This window comes from Colobus angolensis, unplaced genomic scaffold, assembly GCF_000951035.1.
Source record: "Colobus angolensis palliatus isolate OR3802 unplaced genomic scaffold, Cang.pa_1.0 Scaffold356, whole genome shotgun sequence".
Classification (NCBI taxonomy): domain Eukaryota; kingdom Metazoa; phylum Chordata; class Mammalia; order Primates; family Cercopithecidae; genus Colobus; species Colobus angolensis.
In genome coordinates, this window is record NW_012116888.1 from 578,629 (window position 1) to 602,192 (window position 23,564).

At 34.7% G+C, this 23,564-nt stretch overlaps 1 protein-coding gene across 1 annotated transcript in view; it reads right to left on the reverse strand.

Annotated features, from left to right (window-relative positions):
- The window catches only part of ZC3H6 (zinc finger CCCH-type containing 6), a 38,192-nt gene extending 18,767 nt beyond the window's left edge, over positions 1-19,425 (reverse strand). The window contains 7 exon segments of the mRNA XM_011953084.1: positions 1,236-1,347; positions 1,994-2,110; positions 6,634-6,767; positions 8,373-8,646; positions 15,570-15,692; positions 18,916-18,953; positions 18,956-19,425. Of these exon segments, the coding sequence (XP_011808474.1) occupies positions 1,236-1,347; positions 1,994-2,110; positions 6,634-6,767; positions 8,373-8,646; positions 15,570-15,692; positions 18,916-18,953; positions 18,956-19,064 (907 nt within the window). The 5' untranslated portion in view covers positions 19,065-19,425.
- Positions 19,426-23,564: the final 4,139 nt, after the last annotated feature.

Genomic DNA, 23,564 nt, shown 5'->3' on the forward strand with positions numbered 1-23,564 from the left:
GCCAGGATGGTCTCGATCTCCTGACCTCGTGATCCGCCCGTCTCGGCCTCCCAAAGTGCTGGGATTACAGGCTTGAGCCACCGCGCCCGGCCAGAAACTCATATATTAAGGGTATGACCTCTTCGTAAGTGATATTAATTACACATAATCTTTCTCACTTTATTATTTATCTTTTTATTTAGCTCATGTTACATGTATTTGTTTTGCAAATGCAAGCTTTTTCATGGAGTCAAACTTTCAATCTGTTCCCTTTTTGCTTCTGGATTTTGAGACAAGGAAATTTTTCTGTTCTCCTGGGTTATAAAGAAATTCATCATGTATTCCTCTGGTAATTGCATGGTTCCATTTTTTTGACATTTTGATCTATGGTAACAGGCATTTTCCATTTTCCATTTTATTCACTTTCTTTTTTTCACATTTTTAAAACACAACAGAATTTAAAAATTTATCTGGAAAAATAAACATCAGAATCTACCAAATATTACAGTGTGCTGTTGTGGCAGAAATAATCACAGCAAAGCAACACAGACATGAGGGTGAACAAATCCATGAAGCCAAACACGAACTCCAAAAAAATAAATCCATACATATAAACATATTATCGATGATAGTTTCAATTCCGTGGGGGAAAGCTTTATTAGTCATAAGTGGTAGTGAGCAACCTGACAAGATATTTGGGGGGAAATTAACATGGAAAAATTGCAGAATACATTTTTTTAAAGGACCAGAACACTATATATAGTGAAATTCCAATTTGGGTAGGAGCAGGAATACAATTTACATGTATATATTTCCCAAGGGAGAGTGGGGAAGAATACAGCATCTATCATTGAGTGGTAAGATTTGATAAGACTTTTATAATTTTCACAATGATAATTTTATTACTCCTGAAGTAAAATAATTATGGAGTAAAATAATTATGGAATAAAGTAAGTATTTTGCCAACTACTCCTTCAGGAAGCAGATTCTCTTGAAATACTTTAAGCTGATTATATTAAGGTACCTTCCCTTCACAGAATTTTTTCCAAAGGGCAGTTATCTCATTTCCCTAAAGAATAAAAGTCGGTTTGCTCTTTTGAAGTACAAAGTTTGACTAGACTGGCTTTATGTAATGTGTTGTTTTAAATTTAAAAACCAAGCTAGGCTTTCTAGGGTGTATTTACTATTTTTTAAAACCTCAAGGATGCTTTAAAACCTCAGCATTTTGTTTAACATACATTTTAAATAAAGGATATTATGCATATAAATGCAATTCTCTCCTTTGGTACAATATCCTTGTAAATAAAATTTGCAGATCTCTTTTCTTTTCTCCAACTCTGCATCATGATCAAATTTACACTGATCTCCCTATTCACAAAAAAAAAAAAAGAAAGAAAAGAAAAAGAAAAAAACGGTAAGAAACAAAGAGAAACAAAGAAACAACAGCTGAATTTTCTACATGGTGTCTCATGGTAAAATTATGGTCATTATCTTCAGTCTTTAATAATGAACAAATAATAACTCAAATGACCCCTTAGAATTCCTGCCCAAGACAGTGGATGTAGCTACATGCATTGAGGCAGCACAGTGAGCAAGACCTCACAGGATACTGCCTGAGTTCAACCAGCACTCACCATTTCTAGCTGAGCTCCCATGGAACTTACTTAACCTCTTGGTGCCATGAATAAAATAGGGATAATAACATTAACTACTTTGTAGGGTCACTGTAGGATTAAATCACTTAATATTAGTTGTACTTTGAACAGTACTTGCCACGTAGCATTATGTGTCTTTTAAACAAAATTAAAACATAATTTCAACAAATTATGTTATTGTCCCAGAACATAATTAAATGAGCTCTAATGTATGGTATTTCCATGCAAGATACATTTTAAAGACCCAGTTTTATTACAACTACGTGAGAAGAGAAAAAAATTAACCACCCCCCAAAAGACTTTAATTTTAAAGATTATTTTGGAAGTTAAAATGACTTATGATAATTCTATACATTTACCTTAATACATCTCCCTTCCAGGAAGTATTTACAGATTTGTTTTCCTTTGTGTTCCACTGTGTGCTGATTAATAAATTCCTGAGTCATAACCTTCCATTTTTTCCCTGGTTTACTATACTGCAAGAAAAAAATTTCATTTGAATGCAACATATGAAACATTAATAGGTATCAAAATGTATAATTAAGTTAATCTGGAAAAAAGTACAAATTGACTACAAAAAGTGATCAAGACTGAACATTCTGATGCTATTCATTTATTTGGAGAGAGATATGTGTCTAGTAATCTACTTATGCTACTAGTGATTACCAAAAAAAGTCTATTTCTTTCTATTTTAATGAAGATGAATAACTATTTTTAAATAAAATTATAAAAAGCTTGAAAATCCACGATTCTCAATATGAGCAAAGGCACAATAAAATATGCACTAATATTATTGATAGGTATATTATAAAAGACTTTGAAATACCCATATTGTTTGACATACAATTTGTACTTTTGGGGATTATTTTGAAAGTATTATCAGAGAGACACATAAAGATCTATTCATATAATAAATTACTGCAGAAATACTGACATAGTAAAACAAACAGAAAAACGAGAAACACTCTACACATCTAAAACTAGGAGACTAGTCAAATACATTATGATACATTTAGGTGGCAGAATATTATGCAGTCATTAAAAAAATCAACAACTCTGGATCATAAAAAATGTTTACATGGTGGCTCATGCCTGTAATCCCAGCACTTTGGAATCATTTGAGGCCAGGAGTTTGAGATCAGCCTGGAAAACATAGTGAAACCCTGTCTCTGCTAAAAATACAAAATACTAGCCGGACGTGGTGGCACACATCTCTGTAATCTCAGCTACTTGGGATGCTGAGGCATGAGAATCGCTTGAACCTGGGAGGTGGAGGCTGCAGTGAGCCAAGATCACGCCACTGCATTCCTGCCTGGGCAACAGAGCAAGAGTGTCTCAAAAAAAACAAAATGAAACAAAAAAACAAAACAAAAAAAAGTTTACAATAATTTTTGAAGTAAAAAATTGATCCTAATTCTACAATAATAAATAAAGGCAAAGGAAAAAAGACAAAAAGAATATACCCCCATATTTTACGGTGTATATGTCTCTGGATGGCAGGATTAGAGATTGTATATGTGTGTGGTTATTTTGTGCTTTCTTTAGGGGAAAAAAAGGGCAAACAAACAGGGAGCGTGTATTACCTTTAACTTTTGAATTTAAAAAGTTAAGAAAAAAACTTAAGAAAATTAAAGGAAAAGAAATCTTATAGCCCTACTTGTTTTCCTTACCTCTCCTGAGTCCCCTATTCAACTTCTGCTTTACGTGTAAGATTGAGTAACAAGGCAGAGTATGATGCTTAACCATGCTAAATGTAATGAGTTACATTCATCAACTCTAAAAAACAACAATATTTTTCAAGCACCTGGTATGCACTGTGCCCTGTACATCACAGTTCAATGACTATTTACTCTTCTGATTTCTGTTTTCCCTTTTCTCTTAATTTGCTAAAAGATAGAGCATAAAGTTCAATCTACTGAAAACAAGAAATTGCCTCACAGCAAACATTGAGGCAATAGATGTCTACATTGAAATCTGATCCCCAGCACTCACAGCTGAAATCACATTTTACTATAAGAATTCTGAAAAAGGTACAATACCAAGTAAACAGATAATCCTAGAGATTCGTTTTTAAAATATAAATATACCTAATTTACCCCAGGAAAACACAATGAAATTGCTTATAATATACTCTGATAGACTCATTTAAAGTGTCTCAAATCTATATAAATTTGATCCACAAACATTTTTATGTTCACAGATTCATTTATAATAAGCAGATATAAATGACCAGCTCACATAGGCATTCTGTATGAAGAATCATGGCTGTTATAAAATAAAACAAACAGCCAAAGGAACTGAATTATGCAAAAATCAATGAGCCAACCTGAGGAATACAACTCTGAAATTAAAAAGTAAACAAATTAGGTAATCTCACACACACACACATACACACCCTGAAAAATGCAACAAGCTGTACTTATGTTTCATTAATAACTTACTCTTTCTGTATATATTACTTTCAAATAATGTTTCATTGTTTTAACAGAGGATTGTGGTGGGGAAGTGTTTTGTTTTGTTTTTTAGTTTAGTTCCACTTAAATGCGTAGAAAGTATCTCGGTGTCCACAGCTATGGGAAACCTGATTATAGTCAAGGTACTACAGAAAATCTAAAGCAACTTTAACAAATAAATTTTTAGGGCAAAATTAAGTGCCTAGAAGATACGGCGAGTTAGCAGACTGACAGAACTCAGGAATTGTGCCTTGCAACTCCTATATTCTTTGCATTACAACACAGTACTGCAAATAAAAAATACAAGAAAGGAGAGAAAGAGGGAGAGATGGAGGGAGAAAAAAAAACAAGCTACCTACTGTACTTGGTCATTTTAAAACTTATTTACTTTAGAAGATATATTGATACAAGAGACAAGAGCATAAAAAATATATATCAGGTAGAGGAAATGTAAGGACCTACCGGAAAAAAATATTACAAAAAATGTAGTAGGTACAGTAAACACTAACACAATTTAAGAGTATTATGACCAATAAAATGAAGAATCCTTTAAAATTCAGTGAAAGTTTGCTTCTTCTGTGACTACTCTTGATTTTTCAAAAAAACATTATGATGAATCTGAAGGCACCCCTGAATTGATTTGACTTTGGAGACTCATAATCTCTGAAAGGCCTAGGACAGAGACGGATCTATCTTGGCCACTCTGGCGTGGCCTGCATGTTCACGCTATTCTGGATGGGCCACCTGCAGACCATTCCTGAAAATGAACTGCTTCCTTGGGCTCTGGCACACTCCCAGTTGTTTACGGAATCTTAAGAATTGTCTCTCATGATAGCCAATAAACTGACATGATTGATAATGCATTTTTACCTTGATATTTCTGTTACATGATTATCTTTCAGGTATAGCCCAGATCTATAGACATCTAAAATGCTGTGCTTGATGGAGCCCTTAGAGTTAACTTAATACTATACCCTCATTTTGCAGATTAAGCAAATTGAGGCAAAGAGACAGGTAAAACTTGCTCAAAGTCACACTTTCCTGGAAGCTAATTTTGTTTAAAGGTATAGGGTGTAAGAACTGGATATAGGAGCCGGCTTTCTTAGAAAGCATTTGTATTAGTTTGGGTTAGGGAAATCAGCACATTCTAAAGGTCTACTAGTGTCTAAGAAGATGACAGGTAGGTTTTTAGTCACCCCAAAATTCTAAAATAATAACTACAATAATTCCAAAACTGCTGTTCCATGAACAGTGAGTGGCTCAGTTAATGTTAGTAGGTGTGTAGGGAAAAAAAATTGTTTGTAGTTGAGTAAACGATGGGTTGAACAAAATAAGCTTCTTTCTGCCTAAGCTGCTCAGAAGCTTTACTACATTAATGTCAACTGAGAATCTCTAAAAGCAGATGGCATGTGCTGTGTTTTGCAAATTTATTTGGGTCTGAACTTCTTTTTTTAGGTCACACCTGTTAACATCTCTCTAAACAGTATACTAAGGAGTGCATATTAAGCAATCTCTGCCCATTATCTTTAAACTGAGAGATCCTAAAACCAAGTATTTTCAAATTATAGTATATAGCTATCCCTCTCAGCTCTCACTCAAAGTTGCAGTTTTTTTTTTTTTTTCTTGAGATGAAGTCTCGCTCTGTTGCCCAGGCTGGAGTGTAGCGGAGCCATCTCGGCTCACTGCAAGCTCGGCCCCCTGAGTTCAAATGACTCTTCTGCCTCAGCCTCCCGAGTAGCTGGGACTACGGACGTGCACCACCACATCCAACAAATGTTTGTATTTTTGTAGAGACAGGGTTTCTCCATGTTGACCAGGCTGGTCTTGAACTCCTGACCTCAGGATCTGCCCAACTTGGCCTACCAAAGTGCTGGGATTACAGGTGTGAGCCACTGTGCCCGGCCAAAACTGCAGCTTTTAATGACCCACTATTGCCTCTATAATTCAATCAAATCTTACTAGAATAGCAGTAGAATACAGGAATTGGACCACTGTAATCCAGGGAGTCACTACAAGGTTAAAGTTCATGTTCAGAGTTCAACTCGACATATATTTATTGGATATCTACCACATGTAACATATAAGTTCACCTTTCCAACCATTTATATCCCCCTTTCTTCTCTTTCAATGCTTTCAACTCTAAAAAGGAAGTTAATTTACCATCTGCCTCCCTTCTTGTCCCCGCTACATATTGAGCTATTAGCATTTTATTGCCAATTACATCTGGGGAAGATGATTCCTAGGAAAGAAAAGCACAAAAGAAGACTAACAGAGGATATATTTTTGCTTTTAAACTTATCAATTTTATTTTGAGGTTCCTTCAAACATAACAATTTTATTTCAAAGTCACCAACATTTGTACTTCTATACTAGTTTCACAACTAATTAACAACTATTTTTTGGAGGTTACTGATACTCATTTTATCTGAGCTGGTAATTTTTCATTTACTAGGAAAGTATCATTAAAATCACAATGCTTTCTTTGCCACCAAATAAATTAAAAGATGAAAAAGCTCCTCCCTTCCTTATATATAAATTCTTAGTACCTCTTGAAAGTCATCCGACACTGAAAAAACATTAGGCCCTTTATTGGTTCTTCCCCCACGTTCTTTTCGTTTGATTTTCTTCGGCAAGCCACGTCCACGGCCAACATTAAAACTTTTAACTCTCTGTTCAATACCTAGAAAAGTTAAAATGTACTTAAATTTAAGAGAAAAACAGCATACCTTTCAATTTACTAGTTTATAAGGAACAGCACATTTTAATAGTCTATAATAGTGCATTTTTTTCTCCTTCTAGATTCAATGAAAAAAATTAAATCTTTGTATCTTATCTCCTTGGTACTGTTTCTTAAGGGATGTTAACAACATAGGAAGGCAAGGAACAAGGATATGCATGGCTAGAGAAGCAAAATCAAGTTTTATTATTTTTAATTTTCCTTAGCATAAGATCATGAACAAGGCTTTCTGTTTTTAAGAGAATCAAATATTATATTCCTATTTAAGGAAGACGTTGTAGGTATCAGTGGTTAATTAGCAGCAAATCAAATTTCCACTGATAATTTTGAGTAGATACATACACATGAAAAAATTATACTTTTTTTGTTTTTGAAAAACTTGGTATTTAAAAGTATATAAAAAGATACCCAAATTACAAAAATTGTTTTTCTTTTTAGAGACAGGGTCTCACTCTGTCAGCCAGACTGGAGTAAAGTGGTGAGATCATAGCTCACTGTAACCTTGAAGTCCTGGGCTCAAGCAATCCTCCCACCGCAGCTTCCTGAGAAGCTGGGACTTTAGGTGTGAGCCCTTGGCCTGGCCAATACTCAGTTCTTTAAGAGGGACCAACAGGTAGGAGCTTGAAAAGAAAAGCCCCAGGTGGGAAGGGATGAGCAAGACTTCTCTGCATTACCCTTATTCTCCAAGTGGGATGATCCCTGATACCACAACATCTAGACTACAGGAACAAACTTGCTCAGTACAACAGCATATGTGTAGAAAAATTATTTTCCCTTTATTTCAGCTAAAGCCTACATTCACATTTTTCAAAGAAATTTTGCTAGGAAATCAAGAAAAAATAAAGTCATAGAAATAACCAAATTTACTTATAATGGATTCCTGTATGCAAAGATAATTAAAGGGTAGTTATATAGAGTGTGGTTCCTCACTACTTCATTTCAGTCTCATATTGCTCCACTTTTCTTGAAGCAGGTATTTTGATTAGCCAATACTTAAGGCTGATTTGAGCCTTACATGACCCATAGTTTCTTCACTTATTGTCAACAGCTGGCAACTTGTCCTGTCTCTCCAGGGACCATGTAAGGCGATCAGTGCAGAAATGTCTTTAGATTATGTTTTTATCTCCAATTTTAAAGGATGTTCATAGTTCATGCACATTTGTTTAGCAAAAATGACTGCTGTATTTTAAAGCCTAATAAAACAATAGCTTCCCAGCTTTTCTAAATTTAAAGCAATACATGCAGCAAGAGAGACAACTGTATACTGACATCATATAGAAGGGGAAAAATATAAGAAAGTTGGATTGCATTTTTATGTATTTGTAAATCATTAGAATATCTTTCCAATTGAAATATTCCTATATCATACAGATTGAAATATTTGTAGATTCTGTTCTAAAGTTCTACAAAATAAAAGAAAACGAATTTAGGTTCTACAAGAATAAGCTAATATTGAGAGGGGATAAGAAGTTTCTAAGTTTTTACTCCACAGATGCCTGTTTTAATAAGGTTCTCACATTCTAAGACAGACTGTAATTTCAAACTTACCTTGCTGAACTCCTTTCATTCTCTGTTTTTTCCCTGATTCTTTAGAAAATGATGACCCTAAAGCAATATTTGAGGTTTCTTTAGCTTGCCTGTATTGTTTCAGCTGATTGGCAAAATCTTCCTCTGTTTCCTGACCGTAATTACCAAAGTTGTCATCACTGTAGTTACCGAAGTTGTCATCACTGTAGGTGCTGTACTCATCATATTCTTTACTTTTAAATTTTTTATGTTGACCCTTCTTTGATGTCATGTAGCTTCCTGATATATGTCCACGCTAAGTGAAAATGGACAATCATTATCAGGATTTTTCAATTATATATAGCAATTGACAGTAGCACAGGACATCCTTTTCCCCCCAGCAAGTTCGGAGAAAGGAGAAAAGATAGTTACTAGTTCTGACTCTTCATTAGTACTTATCTACGATACTACTTAAAACTAAGTTCAAAAGCCTAAATGTTACCCTGAGATAATTAAATATTGTAATCTTTATGCTTTAGCCTTTGTTTTCTATGTTCTATGTCTCAGTATCTTACACACAGGAAAAAGTAAAAATACACACCATCATACTATAAATTTTTCCTCCAAAAAATGAAAAAGCCTTTTTGAAAACAGGGAAAAGACAGTTAAATAGCTTGGGGTGGGGGAATGTGGTAAAACATACTATTTCTCCTAACACTGGAAAATTCTCAAATTACATCATATTTAATAAAAAAACTGTATGTGTGGAAAATTTTATAAAAAGAAAATGTCTGTATCAAGGGTCTAATAGAAAAAACAGAGCTTTCCCTAATAGTGAAAAACATCTAGTGAATAAGTTGCTCATTAGAAACTTATTTATTTTTAGAAACTGTTTATTACAACAAATATTATTACTTTTATTGCTTCCTTACTAAAGCATGTGAAAACAAAGAATACACTTTAGTACTAGAAGTTTATTAAATGACAGTATTCAGGTCTGTCTATTCACTGAAATATTTTTATTAGCTCTATTGTATCCTCTGTCAATATAATAAAGCGAGAAAAAATTGCACATAATTACAACTTAAGGATCTAGAAAAATCCAAACCAAATAACTCATCTTTAGCCTAGTTCATTTTACTTTATTTATTTATTTATTTGTCTCGCTCTGTTGCCCAGGCTGGAGTGCAACGGCACGATCTTGGCTCACTGCCACCTCTGCCTCCTGGGTTCAAGCAATTCTCCTGCCTCAGCCTCCCAAGTAGCTGGGACTACAGGCGCACGCCACCATGCCTGGCTAATTTTTGTATTTTTAATAGAGATGGGGTTTCACCATGTTGGCCAGGCTGGTCTCAAACTCCTGACCTCGTGATCTGCCCGCCTCAGCCTCCCAAAGTGCTGGGATTACAGGTGTGAACCACTGCACCCAGCCAGCTTAGTGCATTTTAAATGTGATATTAAAATACTACTCTGGCCAGGCACGGTGGCTCACGCCTGTAATCCCAGCACTTTGGGAGGCCGAGGCAGGTGGATCACCTGAAGTCAGGAGTTCGAAAAGAGCCTGGCCAACATGGTGAAATCCCGTCTCTACCAAAAAATACAAAAATGAGCTGAATGTGGTAGCATACACCTGTAGTCTCAGCTACTCGGGAGTCTGAGGTGGCAGAATTGCTTGAACACAGGAGGTGAAAGGAGGTTGCAGTGAGCCAAGATTGCACCACTGCACTCCAGCCTGGGCGACACAGTGAGACCCTGTCTCAAAATAAACAAATAAACAAACAAACAAAATAAAATATTACTCTGGCAAAATACCAATACGAGACTATGTATTTAATGAAACGCAATGAAGTATTAAATCTTTCTAATTATAAAATAGAGAAAAAATGCATAATCAAGAAAACGAATTCACTCATCAATTTTCAATTTTAAAAACATTGTATCATATTTTTGTTTTAAGTAGTACTTTTTAAAGTTTATAAACTCCATTCTTAGTCTAGCACTTCAGAAGTTCAGAATGGAATTTATGATTGTAGCCAAAACACAGTGTTTCTGACATTTTTTAAGAGCCATTATGAAAACTAAGCAAAACAAAAAATAATTGCTTAGATTAAGTTGAAGATTAAATTAACTAGTTAAATGATGGTTACATTTCTTTTTTTTTTTTTGAGACGGAGTTTCGCGCTGTTGCCCAGGCTGGAGTGCAGTGGCCGGATCTCAGCTCACTGCAAGCTCCGTCTCCTGGGTTCACGCCATTCTCCTGCCTCAGCCTCCCGAGTAGCTGGGACTATAGGCGCCCGCCATCTCGCCCGGCTAGTTTTTTGTATTTTAGTAGAGACGGGGTTTCACCGTGTTAGCCAGGATGGTCTCGTAGGAATTACTGTCTCCATTTTGCAGGTAACAGGATCAAAGAAGTTTTGTTCATTCAAGACACCCAACAGATAGATACCAGGGACCCACCCTGTTTCTTACACTTACGGTCTGTGTGGTGTGTACATAGCTGTCCCCAACAACCGTGCAAGACAGCTTTTATTATCCCATTTTACAATCTCCTGACCTTGTGATCCGCCCGTCTCGGCCTCCCAAAGTGCTGGGATTACAGGCTTGAGCCACCGCGCCCGGCCACATTTCTTTTTATTAAAACTGTGACTATATTAATACTTGATATATTTCAACACTTTATGATTGAAGATTACTCTGTTAATAGATGAGTATAAATTTTTCTCTGGAGATTAGATACTTCTCACAGAAGTTTTAAATTCTTAATATTAATTCAGTTCTCTGATTTGCATAGCTTTATCATAATAATCTCTGTGTTCCTACCTTAAGTAGAATTATCCCTAAATTTTCATTTACCTCCTCCCTAGTTTCCCAACTGTAAATATTCTTAATAGTCCCCTAAGAATGCACATTCCATCCCATGGCTCCTTCTGTGGTTAAAGACTTCTAGTGTCGACTGCTAAGGTCCTTCACATTCGCATTCACACCATGTGGTATGAGCTTTCCAGGAAGCATGAAATGAAAAAAGGGTTACAGAGCAGCCCCACTTTTCTAGAGCAGTTCATACATTCATCATTGGGATGAACAAAATGCACTCACAGGCAAGGGTCTAGCAAGTATTTTTTCAAGTCCAACCAAGAGAAGATAAATGAAAAAGACAATAAATCCCACAAAAATAGATACCTTTTCTAATCACTCTGCCAACTCATTATTAGGCTATACAAACTGTTAGAATATCTGTAGGGATAGATTTGGTTTCCGTAAAACAAAAATGGGCCCCACAGCAATCACTGGAAACAAATAAAGGAAAAGGAGGCCCTGAAGAAAGATGAGAAAAAAGGAAGCTATATTAAGTTCTCTAATTTAACTGCTAGGTGTTGACAGTATATTCTAATTTTGCCCCGTAATTTTGGAAGTTATATAGCAGACACTTGTTATCTAACAAAAATGGATTTTTAGATATAGTTAGGATATAATCTTAATTCTCAGTGAGTCAACTCCAAAATATATATATGGAAGAAATGGTATTCAACTTTCTCTTCTTGTAAATAGCAGATTGGGTAATTCAGACTAGTTGTCTCTCTTAAAAAAAGTAGAAAAGATAGAAAAATATTTTTTATAGTTTCAAGTTTGCTACCAAAATGTTCATATTGTCGTGTCTTTTTCTTGAAAATAGCAGACTTCAGATATAAATTTCTGTATCTGAAGTCTGTATTTTTTTTTTTTTTGAGACAGAGTCTCACTTTGTTGCCCAGACTGGAATGCAGTGGCATGATCTTGGCTCACTGCAACCTCTGCTTCTCGAGTTCAAGCGATTCTTTTGCCTCAGCTTCCCCATCCTCAATTATAAAGGGATTGCAAAATGTGAATCAGAGACTGCAGCCCAGCCTTCAGGAATCTGAGTGGCTCAGAAGTCTCAAATCCTGAAACTGGAATAAAGTTTGTAAGGGTCACCAGAAATCTGGCAGAAGTAAGTAAAAATCCTTTCTGAAGGAAAAGAACATCACCTGAGGCCTCAAGTTATTTCTACAAAATGCTTAGCACAGAATAGACAAAACTGAAAACAAAAATAGGCTTATGAAGAGGTGGGATCACATGAAAGAGAACCAGCAAAAAATAACAGGCAATAGAAATACAGACTTCAGGCCGCAGACGGTGGCTCACGCCTATAATCCCAGTACTTTGGGAGGCAGAGGTGGGCAGATCACTCGAGGTCAGGAGTTCGAGACCAACCTGGCCAACATGGTGAAACCCCGCCTCTACTAAAACTACAAAATTTAGCTGGGTGTGGTGGCATATGCCTGTAGTCCCAGCTACTTGGGAAGCTGAGGCAAAAGAATCGCTTGAACTCGAGAAGCAGAGGTTGCAGTGAGCCAAGATCATGCCACTGCATTCCAGTCTGGGCAACAAAGTGAGACTCTGTCTCAAAAAAAAATACAGACTTCAGATATAGAAATTTATATCTGAAGTCTGCTATTTTCAAGAAAAAGACAAGACAATATGAGCATTTTGGTAGCAAACTTGAAACTATAAAAATGACTTAGAAGATTTTAAAAGAATCAAATTTCTATATATGAAATATACTTAATAGATGGGTTTAAAGGCAAATTACACTCTAGCCTGGGTGGCAGAGCAAGACCCTGTCTCTAATAAACAAATAAATAAATAAATGCAAATTAGATCTCTCTGAAGGGAAGAGAAGACTAAAGAAGAAAGATTAGGTAAAGCGTATGTGGTAAAATGTTAACTGGGGAATCTGGATGAAAGATACACAGGAGTACTCTGCACCATTCTTGCAACTTTTTTGTAAGCCTGAAATTATGACAAAATGAAAAGTTATAAAACATGAGAATAAAATAAACACAATGGCCTAATAAATAAAAGCTGAGAGAATTTACTGATAGCAAACCTGCGCAATAAGATATGCTAAACAAAGGCTAAACGATGTAGCACATCTGGCTAAAAGAAAATGGTATCATATTAAAACTCAGATCTACAAAAAACTGAAAAACACTGGAAATGAAATGTAGATAAATATAGAAGACCATCCTTTTTCTTAATTTCTTTAACTGATTTTTTGAGGCAAAAATAATAGCAGGATATCTATAGGGATATATAATAGTCTATTTAATATTAACAATACATATTTATTAACAATAAATAACTGCATCATGTTTAAAAAATGTGAGATACCTCAAACAACTGCACTATTGTTTATAGAAGGCTATGTACTTATTATAATAATGCTGCCACTATTTTAAATATTTGGAACTTCCTATTTGGGGATACTTTCAGTGATAACTTATGAATCCAGAACCTGTCTCATTACTTGATATTTTCAAATGTCTTCTTACCTGAAATAATAATGCCCATCCTGGGCATCTTTTCATTCATTGTAAGAGTCTCCAAATGACTTCTGAGTATTTCTAAAGAATAAATCTAACTACATATCAGTGTTGCTGAATTAAAAGTTTTGTCATTTGTGGTAAAAATATTTTTTAATGAATAGTTATAAAATGTTCTGAGAAATAGCAACAACCACTGACTCTAAAATCACTGGACATATTGACCTTACAAACATTTTGATATTTACCTAACTAGATAAAATTATTAACTAATATATAATTCTTTTCAAATTTTGAGAAGATATTTTAATAAAACCTCATTTATTTAATGGTCACTTAGCAATCTCAACTATAAAGGCGGCAACAGTGAATCAGACAATAGAAATAACTAACAAAAATAGTCTTTCGGTTTCTAAACTCACAAGAGATTAGGAACACCAAATTAGGAGAAAGAATAGTGCTGCTGTAGACCAGAACAGTGACAGATTGGCCAAAACAAGAACTCAGAAACTCTGGGGCTTTTCAGATAAGTACACACTGATCTGAATACTTCCTAGTGACTCTGAGAGCATCATTACTTGCCTAGCACAAAATACTGTACATTTGGAGATAGGGCCTTTAAAGAGGTGACTAAATCAGAATGAGGTTGTTAAAGTGGGCTCTAATCCAGTTTGACTGGTGTTCCTACAGTAAGAGGAAATTTGGACAAAGAGAGACACCAGGAGTTCCTGTGCACAGAGGCATGACCATGTAAGGACAAAGCAGTGAGAAGGAGGCCAGCGACAAACCACGGAGAGAAGCCTAGCACAGGTCCTTCCCTTATAGCCCTCAAAAGAAACCAACCCTGCTGGCACCTTGCTCTGGGGCTTCTAGACTCCAGACTGTGAGAAAACACATTTCTACTGCTTAAGCCACCCAGTCTGTACAATTTTATGTCAGCTCTAGCAAACTAATACATTATGTATTCTTTATGTTCAAAGATTTCAAATTTATAGCCTATGTCTGATAAAATACCAGAAAGAATAAAATTCAAAGTTTAATTTTTCTCTTAAAAGGGCAATACTCAAAACCACAATGAGATGTCACTTCATACCATTTTCTGTTTCCAAAAGTAAACAAAGGAAAAAAAAAACATATATTGGCAAGGATGTAGAGAAATTGAAACCCTCAGGCATTCTGTAAATAATGTAAATGTATTTTTATACTTACATTATTGTAATGTAAATAATATGTAAATATTGTAAATAATGTAAAATAGTGCAGCCACTGTGGAAAACAGCTTCGTGGTTCCTCAGACAGTTGGACATAGAATCATCATATGATCTAGCAATTCTACTCCTAAATATATACCCCAATAAACCGAAAGAAGTCTTAAAAAGATTTTTGTATACCCATGTTCATAAGCAGCATGATTCACAATAGCAAAAGGTAGAAGCTTTTTTTGATGAACACCCACGTGTCCATCAACAGATGAATGGATAAACAAAATGTGATATATACATACAGTGGAATATTATTCAGCCTTAAAAAGGAAAGAAATTCTGACACATGCTACAGCTTGGGTGAACTTTTAAAATATTATGGTAAGTGAAATAAGCCAGATACAAAAGGACAAATACTGTATGATTCCACTTATATGAAATACCTAGAGTAGGCAAATCCATAGAAACAGAAAATAGAATAGTGGTTTTCAGGGGCTGGGGGCAGGGGAAAACGAGGTGTTATTGCTTAATGGGTGCTGAGTTTCTGTTTGGAATGATCAAGAATTTTTAGAAATGGATAAGTGGTGATGACTGAACAACACTGTGAATATACTTAATACCACTGAATTGTAGGGTTAAAATGGTACATTTTATGCTATCTATATTCTATCACAAAACAAAAAATATGGCAATACCTGAGTAAATGGAATGTCATAATCCCTGTAGAAACCAGTTCTTTTTTTATGGGAACTTTCTGTGTGTTCAACATCTGAATCAAGGCTGTAGTCCGAACTATCATCACTAGATGGGGAATTATGCTGAAGGGAGGGGAAAGACAAATATGTTACATTTGCAAAAGGAAGAAAATTTTACTAGTAATTAGATAAGCTTGTTTCAGCCAAAGGTACCAACCAGCAGATTATATTATTCCAGGAGACTGAAGTACTACTGAAAAATTCTTGCTCCAAAGGAAACCACTATTCCAACTTCGCTGAGGTTTTCTGAGAAGAAAGTATATCTTCCTCTCTGCTCAAAGACTTTATGACATTTTCCTCATTATCCCTTTGACCTAAACAGAAATACTCCACCCCTGTGCTCTAAAATGATCTACATTTAAGCTAAACCTAAAGAAAGTAAAATTGGCTCCTAGATCACCAAAAAGGGTCATAGAACATGAGTAGAATATGTATTAATTTGTTTTCACCTAAAATGGCTTTGGAGTTCTTATTCTATTGCATGAGTACCCTAAAACTAAAAGATACCAAAACATTACAAACTACAAAAATAAAATAAATCTGGCCCACAAAATTGAACAAAAGTGAAATGAAAAGCGTAAGTAATTGATAATGATTACTGATGTCAAGTGTAATGATAATTGATATCAAGAGTAACCATTTTCAAGTATTAATATAATTTCAAAAAAAAATGGGACCAAATCTTCTCCATCTGGTCAAAATGATTACCCTCCCGAGTTGAGCGTTCTCTTTAAAGAGTTCTTACATTTCTTAGCAACGAAGACACTGGCTCTGTGTATTATTATCCTTGCAGTCCCAGCATCTAGATCTAGTACAAACTCAGTAAAAATTTGCTGCAATGATTGAACTCTGATGCTCTTATAAGGGCAGGCTCTGTTTTTCTCTAACCCATCCTGAAATGTTATTTTAGGAAAGACAAATTGCTTTCCTCCATCTTGTTCCTAAATGGTCTGGAGTTTGGTTTTTATGATTTTATTGCTTTTGTCTTTGCTGATTTGATAGGTGATATGAAGAAATATTTTTTAATTATGCTGTCAAACGCTTCAACTTTAAGTATCTAATCATTCTTGGCTAGGATTTAAAATAAACAGTATATATTTAAAAGCCAAGTTTGCTCAGTCACCATGAGAAGGCAGCTCCAGCTCTAAGGAAAACTTTTCACCTGAAAAATACTAATAGAATTATACTCTGAAAAGATTTGGTCCTTGTGTTTCTTGGTAGGGTAGATTACAAACTCCAAAAAGTCTCAGACTTTTTGACTCTCTGGAATTAATTTCATTACGTAGTACTTTTCTAGAAAATTTTCCATTTCATCTTGGTTTTAATATTTATTTTCATAAAATTATATACATAAATTTCTTATGATTTTAATTTCCTTTTTGATAGTTATTTCACCCTCAGCATATATACATTTATTTTTCTTTTCCTTTTTATTATTGATTAGTTTGATCAATGATAAATATGTTGTTGATCGTTTTAAAAAAACTATTGGCTTTCATTCTAATGCATTCACTTGTGCTCATAGCTTTATTAAGTACTTCCTTTTTGTTTTGTTATTATTCTATGTTGTTTGATCATAGCTTATATTGTTTTCTTAATTTTTTGTCATTTTTAAGTATTAGGTTAAATTTTTCATATGCTTTGTGGGCATGCTTTCTTTTCTGGAAGACTTACTCTCCATTATTCCCTTTTATCTTACAATAACAACTATGAAATGTGACCATAGTCCTATCTTGCTTCTCATGTGAAAATAACAGATGGAATGGGCCAAGAAAGCTTTCCTAGCTTCATAGCTCTAGGGTTATCTCTTCTGCTGTTAGCATCAAGTATTCAAAAATATGGCTATTTTCTGAGCTATGCCTCTTCTGCTTCCTTCCCCCACTTGTTATCTATTTTTTTCCTTGGCCCTATATGCCTGTTTCTCAACGTAGATTCTACTTCCAGCAGTTACCTCCTCAGTGTGGGACTGTCGTAGAAAGGGATTTGGTTGATTCATATTAGGGGTTCATCAGGTCCAGATCTTTTCAGCACCATCCAATTTCTGTAGTCACCTTACATTCATGCATGAACTGGTGATGATAGTATAGCCCCTCCCAGTTTCTGTTGCTGTTTTCAGGGCCATAAGGTTTCCATGCTGGGCATGGACCATTTGAGGTGAATATCTGTTGGCAACTTGGTTTCTGGGAGTCCCTTTATTTTCCTTCTGCTTCATTTGTACTGATGCTGTTGCGACACTGGTCTTGTTGCTGTCTACGGTTTGGCTCCAGTCATTTGCATTTTTTAGGTTTACTAGAGATAACTTGTTTCTTCCTTCTTTCGTAGATGTTGTCAATGGGTTTTGGTTGTGTTATCCTAATTGATGCGATTTTAATGGAGAAAATTCAGGGAGTTTCAAAACCTGCTCCTCCATTGCTGCCAACTTGTCCATGATTTCTCAGTCAGCATAGGTTCCCCTTCTTCCCTACCCCAAATACACATAATTCTCCATCCAGTACCCTGCTGTTTTTCTGATAGCATTTGTTTTTCACTTGTGTGTTGTCTCTCTCCTTCCCATTGCAATGTAATCTCTTTAAGAGCCAACTATTTCACTCACTACTATAACCCTCAGCACACAGCATAAAAGATTTCCATAGTAAGCACTCAATCACATATATAAATGAATACGTAAATAAATAGATGGACAATGCGAACGCGCTAATCTGTATCTGTAGAGAATGAAACTCTTTCCTTAACCTTCCAATATCCATGTATACAATTTTCCATCAATTAAAATATTATTTATTTCAATCTGTATTAAAATTTAACTGAAGCCCAGCGTGGTGGCTCACACCTGTAAACCTAGCAATTTGGGAGGCCATGATCAGCAGATCACTTGAGCCTAGGAGTTTGAGCCCAGCCTGGGTAACATAGCAAAACCCTCTCTCTACTAAAAAAAAAAAAAAAATTAGCCAGGTGTGGTGGCATGCACCTGTAGTTCCAGCTACTCAGGAGGCTGAGTGGGAGGATCACTGAAGCCTGGGAGGTTGAGGCTGCAGTGAGCCAAAATTGTGCCACTGCACTCAAGCCTGGGCAACAGACCCTGTGTCAACAACAAAAAAAATTTAACTTAATTACTTTTTAATCTTTAAGATAATTCATATAATCTTTGTTTAGAAAGTTTAATCACATAAACGAAAATATCTAATCCTTATGTTTTATAATAAAATCATGACTTCTGCTTTCTAATTTTCAATATTTTATATTTCATAAAAATTTATCAAAAAATAAAAAGTAGATTCTAACTAACCTTATGTTTCTCACGTTTTCTCCTTTTGGATTTTTTCTTCTCTCTCTCTTTCTTATGTTTTTTTCTTGATTTTCTGTAGGCTTTCTCACTTTTCTGCTTTTCATTCTCTTTTGCTTCTTTTTCTTGTATTTCTTCAAATCCTGCATCATCTATTTCACCATCTTCTAATTCGCCGTCTTCTCTACAGAAGGAAAATTTTAATTTTCAAATATCAATTCTAAAACAAATCTTACAGAAAGATTTTCAAAAGAAAAAAGCATATGCTAAGAATTTATGTTATATTCATTTAGACAAGTGCTTGAAAAATTTTTCTATAAAGGCCCAGATAGTAAATATTTTACATTTGCAGGCTGTATATGGTTTCTGTTGCAAATTCTTCTTCATTTAACATTCCTTTGAAAATGTAAGAACCATTCTCAGCAGCCGAAGTTTGCAAACCTCTTAGATTAAAATCACTGATTCTCACAAAATGAATGCACAAATAAATACAGTGCTATCCCAAAGTACTGCGACAGTTACCATCTACTAAACTTTCTTCAAAAAAAGGAATTAAACTAAAATGCTATAAGAAACACTCAACTTACAGGAAGGTATTTTTAACTTAGTAGCTCATAGACAGCTATAGTTTTAAACTAAAAGCAACCTAAGAACCCAGAATGGGCTGCCCTTGGGGAAAGAGGATCTAGGATCCGGTTGGTGCAGCTTATGGCTTGTCACTATGCGTACAGTCCTTAAATTATTATTTTATTTTTATTTCTAAAAAATAATTCTTTAAATAGATAATACAGGCATGTGGCTTAAAGGCAAACCTCAAAAGGCACAAAAGGATCTGTCTCATTTTAAGTTAAAAAATACTGTATCACTATCAAATAATTAAACATTTCATTTGAATATCATAACTTCTTTTTTCTTTATTATATGTTCCCTTTCCTGTGCTTACGTATTTTCAGAAATTTTAGTAGGTGTGCATAGCACAATTTGTATTTTGTACTTAAATATTATACATTTCATGGCTGTATATTTGATCAAGTTCTTTTATATCATAAATAATTCACATAGAGCTGGGCATTTGACTGCTTGCCGATAACTCAGCAATAAGCCTTTTTAAGTGTGAAGTTATTCTTTGGTTGAACTTTATTCTTGATACGGGGCTTACTTAAGAGTCAGATATCTGGTCTACAGAAATTACCATGCTCAGGAATGTTGACATGTATCGCCATAATGCTTTGTACAAGGGCTGCACCAATTTAGATCTTTGGCAGTGAATCAGTGGATTAGTTTTACTACAACTTTACTAATGGTGGTGGTGGAATTTCAGTTGCTTTTTTTTTGCCAGCTTAATAGGTCTAAAATTTTACTTTCTTTGATGACTAGTGAAGTTGAATTTTCCCTGCCTGTTATATTGCATACTTTGCCTGTTTGTGTCACTGTCCTTCTTTTGGATTGGGGTCATACCATTTTTTTAAGCTTATCTGTATAAAATTTTATTCAAAACTAGTACTGTTGGTCATATTTAATACAAATGATTTTCCTAATTTGAAAAAAAAAAGTTTTTAAAAAGCTTTTTTTTGAGACAGGGTCTCACTCTATCACCCAGACTGAAGTGCAGTGGCACAATCTCAGCTCACTGCAATCTCCGCCTCCCAGGTTCAAGCGATTCTCGTGCCTCAGTCTCCCCAGTGCTGGGATTACAGGCACACGCCATCACGCCTGACTAATTTTTGTATTTTTATAGAGATGGGGGTTTCACCATGTTGGCCAGGCTGGTCTCAAACTCCTGACCTCAAGTGATCTGCCTGCCTTGGCCTTCCAAAATGCCGGGATTACAGGCACGAGCCACCATGCCCAGCCAGTCTATATTAATTCTTACCAACAAAGTAAACACTAAGTAAACAAACAAACAAAAAAACAAATTTTCATACAGATAGTAACAAAACTCAAGCCACAAAATAATTCCTCAACGTGAATCTGTAAAAAAGATTCATAATAAAACTATAAATCTAATTTCTTTCCAAATACTAGTATCTTTGCTATTATGGAGGCTGAATCCTAGAAACAAGCTGACTTTTACATTGATTATGACATTTTTAAAGATGGAAACCAAAATGCTCATTAACAGTATTTTCAAACGCAAATAAACCAATCGACACACATGGAAAGATGAATACATAAAACAATTTTAACATTTAATCATACTTCCAAAACACTATAGTTTGAAAAAATGCAAACTACTACAAATAGTACATGCAGAAAGGCAAATGTCTATGTATGTATATATGGCAGCAAATGAAAAACTACTAAACTATGGTGTGTGCATTTTAAAGGTAATTTAGAATTACCAGGTATGTGTAATTTCTAAAACACAAAACTGAAAATGTCACTTTCCTGCCATAAATCTTCAATGATATGATATGATATCTCAAATCTGCTTCAAAATAATCCACTACGGATAGTGGACATGGTCTTAATAAGATTGGCCATGTGTTGGTAAACTGCTGAAACTGTGGGATGTGTATATGAAGATTCATTCTATTCTTTATACATTTAAGGGGTTCTGTAATAAAAAGATAATCTTCAATGGTTCCCTCTGCTTACTCAGCTACCTTCAGTTTCTCAAGTCTACAAGCCTTAAAAAGTGCCTAAAATCTCTTAATGCCCAGCTCACGTCACCAGCCTCACCACAACTCCTTCACCTGGCTAATTCCAATTAAATATTTCGGATGCAGTTTAGATGTCATTTCCTATAAGATGTCTCGCATTACTACCCAGGTTTAGGTGAGATGCTTCATTCTAAGTACTCCTCTGCTAGCTCTCATTTCTCTCATCATTGCACTCCATACATTATGTCAAATGACTTGTTTATTCATTGGTGAAAGCATGGCACCTTGCTATTTACTGAATGACTGAATGAATGTATAATACCCATAACTCTTGCATCATAGAACAGGTATATGATACTATCCTAAAGTGGCTGTAAAATCACTGGAATTTTCCCCAGCTTCTATTATAAAATCAAAGAGATACATATTCACTTAGACTTGAAAATTGCTTATGAGGCAGTCTTGACATTCTGGCTATTTCAATTAAAATGTTTTGAACTTTTATAACTATAAAACCTTATAATCCAAGAAAATGAGTGCACATATTCACCGAAAGACAAGTATAAGAATGTTTTTGGCAGCTCTAGTCATAACAGTAAAAAATTATAAACAACAAATCTCTACCAACAGGCAAACATATATAAATTATACTTTATTTATATCATAGAACACTAAAAAGAAAAAAACTAACAACTGCTACAAAAAATATAGAGGAATCTTATAGACATAATGAGGAGCAAAATAAGCCAGACACGAGACAGTACTGTATGATTTCATTTAGATGCACTTCTAAAACAGACAAACCAATATATAATAGAAGTCAGAATAGTGATTACCTCTTGAAGGACTGCAAGTGACATAAAAAGGGGTATTAAGGAAACTTCTGAGGTATTGAAATATTCTGTATATTGATCTGTGTGGTGATTACCATATATACACTATACATATTTGTAAAAACTCATCAAGTTATACATTTAAGTACTGTGTACTTTGCTATCTATATTTATACAATAAAATTTAAAACACAAATGACAAAAAGATCTGTAAGTGTTTATCCTTTCTTTTACTTGCCTCTCTCCTTCAACGTGAGCTCCTTAAAGCATAAAAAAAATTACACCTGGAAATCACTGCTTCATATTTAGCATTTTAACTAGAGCTATTTAAACACAAAGTACACATGCTAAAAATGCCCATAAATTCATGTCCTACTTTACATACATTATTTAAATGTGAAATATGGGCCATTTATATTTGTTATGAGACATAAAACATTGCAAGCTTTTAAAATTTTTTCTTTATTTTCCCTTACCCTACTTATCATTTCAGCATTCACACAATAGCAGACTTAAACTTGTACATTTTTGTATGGCTACAAAAAATGCGAGAGAAAGAGGAAATAGAGAACAACAATTCACACCATGAACTGCTTCCAAACCCTCTGAAAGTCAGTTTTGGACACATGTGGAAAGCATGTGTAGTATAATGGAAAGAGAAGGAGATTTCATGGGAGGAAAGCTGGATTCTTACTCCAGCTCTATCACCAAAATAAAAAAAAGCTTTCTTAATTGAGCACCTAGTAATGTATCAGATACTAACCTAGTGATCTTGAGAAACACCTAGAAGAGGTAACAGAAATAATTAAGACTGCTTATCAGTCTCCAGATTTTGAACTACCTTAATACTACAAGAGCTGTTTTGTTTACTAAACACAAGATTTTTTAAAAATGTAATACATCAAATAGATAAGTTCCTAAGTCAATTAATTATATATAGGTGATGTTTTATTAATATAAACATAATAGAGAGATTATGTCCTTTTTAAAAAAGGAGCATATTCATGTTCTTGTACCAATGACTGGTAACTGTCCGGTTAATAAACAAAATTAGTTTTAATAGATTTTATCTCTTAGGCAAATCTATATAGATACAAAGTAGATTAGGAGTTGCCAGGTAGATTAAAGGGAAAAACAGGGAGTGACTGCCAGTGGGTAAAGGGTTACTTTGTGGAGTGGTGAAAACGTTCTAAAATTAAATAGTGCTAATGACTGT